We start from the raw sequence: 7,305 nt of genomic DNA on the forward strand, positions 1-7,305 counted from the left end.
TGATATAGAGGAATGCAATTTTAAATAGTTATTTACAGTCTAAACAGCAACATACAAATTATAAAACCAGCAATCTCATCTTAGTAAAATACTTGTCAACTTATGAATCATGGTGGGCATTTATAAAATACATACTTACCCGTATAGAGAGCTCTACAACTAAATTTAGGAGAGTCAACTCCTCCACCCATTCATACAGTAATTGATAACTCATCATTGACATTGTCATGTCAAGCTAAAATCCTCTGGCCTTCATCCTTGCCATCTTCTTGGGGTCATTCACATAATGGGCGGAACTGGCACAATTTCAAACAAATTTAGTCTTTCCTTTTTACAGCTATAAATGAGCAGTTTGCCTGGCAGAGAAAGCAGAAACACTAGAGTTGTGTCAATCAAAGCCTGTCAATTACTTCACTCAGAACAGTAGCGGTACAATAATCCCGACCACAGTGTTGGCAAGAAGTTATGGAGGGAAAAGGAGAAGTGCTCTTGGGAAGAGTTTTATCACTCTCTGAGATACATGGCATGGCACCGAGTATTTGAACTGTCTTCATGCAGGCAAAGTTTGTGTTCAGATTTCTTTCCTTTTATAACCTCAAAAAATTATAAACAATTCCTGGCACTCAGCACCAGTCCAAAGAGATGACCCAAATCCTGAAAGGTGAGAGATCAATCACTTGACTAGTGATTAGTCAAATCTTTAGAAAAGGCTCAGAAACCTCTACAAGCAGACAAAAAGGAAAGACTATCTGGAAAAACTAGTTAATATTTGAAGTCTGAGTACACAACAGTCTGTCAGGAAGGTAGAGTCTTTTTTATCATTTATTAACAGTTTTGTTTGCATTTTGATGTTAATATGCAACAGAAAATGAACGTAATGCAGGGAATCAGATGAATCTGAAAAATGAACAAAACACAAGTCACTTTCTGAAATGGTTTTACTGAAATGGATGCAACTGAAAAATACATTAATCACATGAAATCTGAAAAAGTTTTATAGCTTGCCTATAATGGGACATTGTAAATTGAAATATACACTTATAACGATATTATGAACATTACAAAAAAATGCGAAACTAGAGCTGATGTGCGTATCTTTGTTTATTTTGTCCTCTAGGACGAAATATCTTGAAAATAAAAATGTAGAAACAGCTACAGTTAGACCTCTCTAGTGCCCTTACCAACAGCAGCTAATAAAGAATGCCAAGAGAAAGTTTATTAAAAAATACTTCACCCAGTTCGTAACTGCAAGCATCTGCAGCCTAGGGACCTCGTAATACCAAATTTGTACCTTGTGTTTAACAGGTTTTCATTGATAAATATTTGTCTAAATAACTATTTGTCTAACTGCTCCTGACCCATTTCCAACATCCATCAGTTGTGGCATGAATTTCTGACAAGTTCTAAAATCTGAATGAGCTTATAGAAACTTCTGTGAGGTAGTGACACAGGACTTGCTTAAACTGAGATGTTGCAGCTCTCAAGGAAACTTGTCTGCTTCTGATCAAAGCAACCTTATGCCCCTTTCCCTTTCCAATAAACAGATCCTCTTCACTGAGTAGCTTCTTCAAATCCTTCTCATTGGGTGACATGACATTTCTTTTCATCTTCCCATGTTTTTATTATCACTGAATTCTCTGGATTGCTTGCCACTAGGCACATGGTACAGGATCTAGAAAAAAGCTATTCAGTGAAAAACAGAGAAATTATGGCCACCTCGTCCTGCAGATTTTCCTGTAGATTTCTATTAGCTGGAATGACATGAAGACATATGCACAAAGTTTGCTGAAATCTTGTGAACTGTCCATAACATGACAAAGTATGGCAATACAATGCTTTATACTCAAAAAGTGTTCTCTGCTGGGTAAGAGAAGACTGAGATAAACCTTGATTAAACTTTTACTTCCTGAAAGTTTATTGTATATTCCTGAGTGTGCAATGTAAAGAGATGACTCATAAAAAGATATACATGGGTATGTGTCAGCATTTGAACAAAGGGGACAAAAGAGGCAAGGTGATCTTGAGCCAGTCAAAAGACAAATAATCAGCCAAGCCAATTTTGCAGAATGGCAGTGAAATGTCCATGTAAGCTGTGTAGTTTGCTGAAAGAAGCTGTAGCCATACAAACCTGGTAAACCCATTCTGAAAAAATACATCTTTTGTCTGAAAAAAAATTTTTGGAAAGCAGGATGCAGTAAAAAAGGAGCAAATGCTGAAAAATCCAACCTAAAATGAATTTTGTGGTTTTTTTGTGAAAGCAGAAGAGAATGACATGACAAATAATAGCGAGAGAAGAAAAACAGTATCTTTCATTGGTAACCTGCCATAGATGCAGTTAAATGAGTGAACAGCAAGATTTTCGGGTAATCCAAATTTCATCACATAGAGAGAAAATGAAACTTTGTATATACAACTGTTGTCAGTGCCTTTTCTAAAGAGGCTGACTCCCTAAATTCTTACGCAAACTTTTCTGGAAAATTAAAATTGGAATTTTTTAAACTGTGAATCGGCATTTGTGCTTCTAAACACAGTGAGAACTAACACTCCTCTTCAAATTTTTGGTTTGCCTTTGGTATTTTTCCCTTATCAAATGAACAGCTGGGACAGAAGCCTTAAAGAGGCCCATCTGGAAACAGAGATGACAAAGTTCAGAAGAGCAATGTAAGGCACAACAAAGATTTGCAATCAGAATAAATTCTCTTTCCTCACTTCACATCCTTTGTGGTTTTAACAGAAAAGCTGAAGCACCTGCTATTATGTTGTTGCTGCACTTACGTGATGACAGAAACTGTCAGAATTTCTCTAAACAAACATTTATTTCTTCTTGATTGTGAAACTGACTCTGACAGAATCTCTAACTTTGAAATTTGGTCAGCAATAGAGCCGGGATCCCTCTGTAGTCAGTGGAAAGAATCTCGAGCCAGTGGAGAGGTGATTCATCACACACTAAGATATGACAAGACGGATCTTATACTTCAGTTTTTCAGAATACATGAAGACTGAGTATACATGGTGTTTTGCTTCTCTTCTAGAAACTGATTTATTCAAAAGGAAATTGCATTTTACCACAGTGATATTGAGTAAATTATATAACTACACCAGCAATTCTGATTTAATTTAAATCAACCAGTATTTCTTCTTTTTTACTTCTGCATGAGACAAAAATGAAAAAAACTAGATTATTTTGAAAATTGTATGAAGCACATAAAAACCCATGCAGGTAAACAAAGAAACTAAACTCAGATGGAACTCATGAAAACATTCTGCGATTGTTTGCCCCAGGCTGAATCTTGTTCACAGCCAATTAAAGCAGGCTGTTACAGTTTACCAATGAAGGTTAAAAGAAACATCAGGGTTTCAAACTCAATTATGCCCTATTCATATATTAAAAAAAAAATCCATTTTAAAATCTCCAGAGCAAAGGAAAAGGGCAGGAATGCCATTGTCTCTGCATATGCAGCCAGCTTTCAGAAATATTTCAAGTAGTAGACTGAACAATTAAGGGACAATGACTCAAAACATTCCTCATTTGTGGAGATGCCAGGGTGCTTGGGTGAGATGGAGCAGGTGAACTTTTAGTTGTGTAATGGCTAAACCTTTGATCTGATAAGGCACAGAGTGAATGATGGCCTGTGACTGAGACAGGAGCTGGATCCTGTGGAGAGGATTGTGCCCCTTGTCATGCTAAGTTGTGCTTCCTTGCACAAACCACTGGGCTGTGGGGCTTCCCCTCCTCCCCCAAGAAATGCCAGAGAATTCTTGTGTGACCTGAGCGTGTTCATCTCTGCTGATGGGACATAATGGGGCACAACTGACTGGACTGTGCTGGGCAGCTGTGTTGTCTTAGAAGGTGTCCCCTGATCCACATTCTTACATCAAGCTCCCTGCTCCTGAGGAGGTACCTGATTTACAGTCGCCTGAACCTGAGCGAGCATAAACCCAAGAGATGGTGTGTTCTGCCATCTTCTCCCCACCACTTAGTGAAAACTTCCCCCTCCACTCATCCTGCCAGATCTGGATCCAGCTTGGGCAGCTACCAAGTCTTATTGCAGGACCCATGGGTGGTGAGATCCTCACACTCTTGTACTTTGTTTTTCTTTCTTTTGTCCTTCACACTCTTGTCCTTTCTTCCTCTTATGTGTGTCCTTGTGTGCTGCTGTTGCACTTTTATATTGCAATGCTTTCATGTTCTATTACTATAGATAATAACCACCAAAACAGCTCCATACCTGTTTTCCTTTGCAACCAAGTTGCTCTATAATAAACTCTACATTGTTTATTTACAAATACTGATCATTCTGTGTTGTTTCACATTAATGTGCCCCAAAGGATCTAGTAACAAAAACTTGGGTTACCCCCACCTTCTGAGGCAGCCCACAACAGTAACTAAAAAAAAAAAAAAAAAAAAAAAAAAAGAGGAAAAACACGCGATTTGGAACGTCCCACGTACCTTGATCAGGTTTTCAGCACCTGAAAACCTACAGAAACAGCTCATCCTCACCTGGGGTCAGCAGTGCAAAACTCAAAATAATCATGGGCAGGTAGAGGATGCAGCTGTTCCTCCAGTTGCTCCTTAGTTAGACAAGGAGGAAGCCTTCGAATAACCACCTGCATATATAAAAAGAAACAGAGATTTACATTTGAACTAAATACTTTAGAAACAGATGGCACAAATTCCCTGACTCAGTTTCTGCAATTGTTTTAAAACTGTAGGATAAGTGACACATTCTGATGAACAGGCTGAGAACCACCGCAATTTAATTGTCAACCTAAAAAACAGATATTGATTACATAGAAATTTGAAAGTATCTCTAAAAAATTATTTAAACTAGCTTTTAAGTTTGTTACAGCAGTATTTTAGTGTAATAGGTCTCTGTGTCCAGCTGCTCCTGGCAGGGGTTTCAGGGCAGCCTCTGAGAGGATGCTGGGTGGCACAGCACTGAGTGCAGCCAGCTCCAATGCGTCCACCCAAGGGCACAGCTGAGCCCCTTACGCCAAGAGGTGAAAGGTATTTAAGAATGGACAGGAGAGGTAGCACAGCAGTGGATAAGACAGAGGAGTAAGAGGAGAAAAAGTTTAAGACACGTCCCTTGAAGGAGATCATGGTGAGGCACACGGTTCCCCCACAAGCCACGAAGGACCACAGTGGAGCAGACATCCACCTGCAGCCCATGGGGGACCCCATGCCACAGCAAGTGGAGAAGCCCTGAAGGGTCCTGCAGCCTGTGCAGGGGAGCCCACACTGGATCAGGCTTATCAGGCCTGCAGCCCATGAAGGAGACTCATGCTGCAGCAGGTCATGAACAACTGCAGTGTGTGGGAGGGCCACTCCTGCAGCACTTAACGAAGGATTCTATCTCATTGTGTCCCATGTCAGGTCCCCTTGCCAGAGGAGGGAAGGAGCCTGAGGAAGAAGGAGCAGCAGAGAGGAGCTGTTATGTCCTGTCTACAATCCCCATTCCTCATCCTTCTGTAGTGCTTCCAGGAAGAGGAGGTTGAGCCTGGGAAGGTGTTTTAGTTGCAATCTTTTTTTCCTCAACAGTCTTCTCTAATTTTTAAATTAGCTATTAAGTAAATTGATTCTCTCCATGTTAGAACCACACTGCATCTTGAGTTAGAAGGGACTCACAAGGGCCACTGAAGTTCCACTCCTGGCCCTGCCCCAAGAATCACAGCGTGTGCCTGAGGGCACTGGCCAAATGCTTCTTGAACTCTGTCAGGCTTGGTGCTGACCATTTTCCCGGGGAGCCCGTTCCAGTGCCCAACCACCCTCTCGGTGAAGAATCTTTTTCTATATCCAACCAAAACCTCCCTAGACACAGTTTTGTGCCATTCCTTCACATCCTGTCATTGGCCACCAAAGAGAAAGTATCAGTGCCTGCCTGCCTCTCCATTTTCCTTTGTGAGAAAGCTGTAAGAAGATGCCATGAGGTCCTTTCTCAGCTGTGTCAGTTTTTTCTGTGATGACACTTTGTTTTTTCCATAATACCTTCTTCCTGGGTCTTGCTGAGGGAGGAGTGCAAGAGCACCTGGCTGGAGGTCAGCCACTCAGAGTCAAGCCACCACACCCAGCTAAACCGCCCAATAATAAAAGCCAGGAAACTGTGTAGAAACCTCTGGTTGAACGATGCCAGCACACAAAGCAGTAAAATGGCCATCAAGCTTCAGGCAATCCGTTTTAATTTCCGAGTACTTTAATATCTGAATTTAACTTTACTGAGCTCTGAGTTATAGTAATTTTCATTGCTTCAGTTTTCCAATTAAAAAACCCCCCAGGAATAAATCAAATCTCACAGTATTCACAGAATTGCCAGGGTTGTAAGGGATGTCTGGTCCAACCCCCTGCCAAGGCAGAGTCACCTAGAGCAGGTGCCACAGGAACGTGTCCGGGTGGGTTTTGAATGTCTCCAGCCAGGGAGACTCCGTGACATCCCCGGACAACCTGTTATAGTCTGCAAGTGTTATTTGAAAGGTGCTCGAATAAAGACGGAGAAGACAGATATTGTCTTGCCCTTGACAGAAGCAGCTTTGCCACAGCAGTGGCCAGCCTTCACTTCACAATGAAAGGTGAAATTATTTCAGCGCTGACGCTGGGGGTCTCCCAATACTCCAGGGAAGGAACACCCCCATTCTAGAGATGCAGAAACACCCGTTATAAACACCCGAACCCCTGAGATCAGGCTCGGTCTGTCTCCTCACTGCAGCCCCTCTCCCCATCCTCTCCCCGCTCCCACCGGAGCCGCCCCCGCGCTGCGCTCGCGCCCCCTCACTTTGCTCAGCGCCGTTTTCTTCTCCTCCCGCTGTTTCCCCGGCGCCGGGTGAAGCGGCGGCGGCAGCGGGGACGGCGGAGAGGGCGGGTTCGGCGGAGCGACCGTGTCGCGGCGCGGCGACTCCTGCAGCAGCGGGGTGTCCATGAGCCGCGCGTCGCGGCCGCCGGCCCGGCCCGGCCCCGCCTCCCGCCCCGAGCGCATGGAGCCGCCGCGCCCGCACCGCGCGGAAACCTCGCGAGAACGGCCGCAGGGCCCGCGGGAGCGCGCCGGGCTCCTCCGCCGGGCCTGCCCGGGAGCGGCGGCCGCATTCACGTCCTCGTCCAGCCTGGAACTCCGCAGGGCTCCCGCTGTGGCGGTATCAGGACAAGACACAGAAACGTGCCCTTTTCTCTCTTCGCACGGCCTCGCCCTAAGCTCACGGGTGCCGTGGTACCCCGGCCTCAGAGCGGCTGGTAGATCGGGAAAGGCACAGACACTGAGGAGTATGTTATTCACAATCTTTGGATGCGGGGTCTGAGGGCTAGCCAAAATCTGG

At 43.8% G+C, this 7,305-nt stretch overlaps 1 protein-coding gene across 6 annotated transcripts in view; it reads right to left on the bottom strand.

Annotated features, from left to right (window-relative positions):
- UPF3A (UPF3A regulator of nonsense mediated mRNA decay) overlaps positions 1-7,305 on the bottom strand; it is a 30,088-nt gene that overhangs the window by 19,314 nt on the left and 3,469 nt on the right. For 3 of the 6 annotated variants that reach the window (XM_033052937.2, XM_033052936.2, XM_033052938.2), the window contains exons 1-2: positions 6,771-6,930; positions 4,502-4,608 (exon numbers count right to left, since the gene is read on the bottom strand). In XM_033052937.2, coding sequence (XP_032908828.1) covers positions 4,502-4,608; positions 6,771-6,914 — 251 coding nt within the window. In that variant the 5' untranslated portion in view covers positions 6,915-6,930. Of the gene's footprint in view, positions 1-4,501; positions 4,609-6,770; positions 7,006-7,305 lie in introns of those variants that run through there. The other 3 variants (XM_033052942.2, XM_033052939.2, XM_033052940.2) reach the window with 3 other exon arrangements.

This window comes from Catharus ustulatus, chromosome 2, assembly GCF_009819885.2.
Source record: "Catharus ustulatus isolate bCatUst1 chromosome 2, bCatUst1.pri.v2, whole genome shotgun sequence".
NCBI classification, from domain to species: domain Eukaryota; kingdom Metazoa; phylum Chordata; class Aves; order Passeriformes; family Turdidae; genus Catharus; species Catharus ustulatus.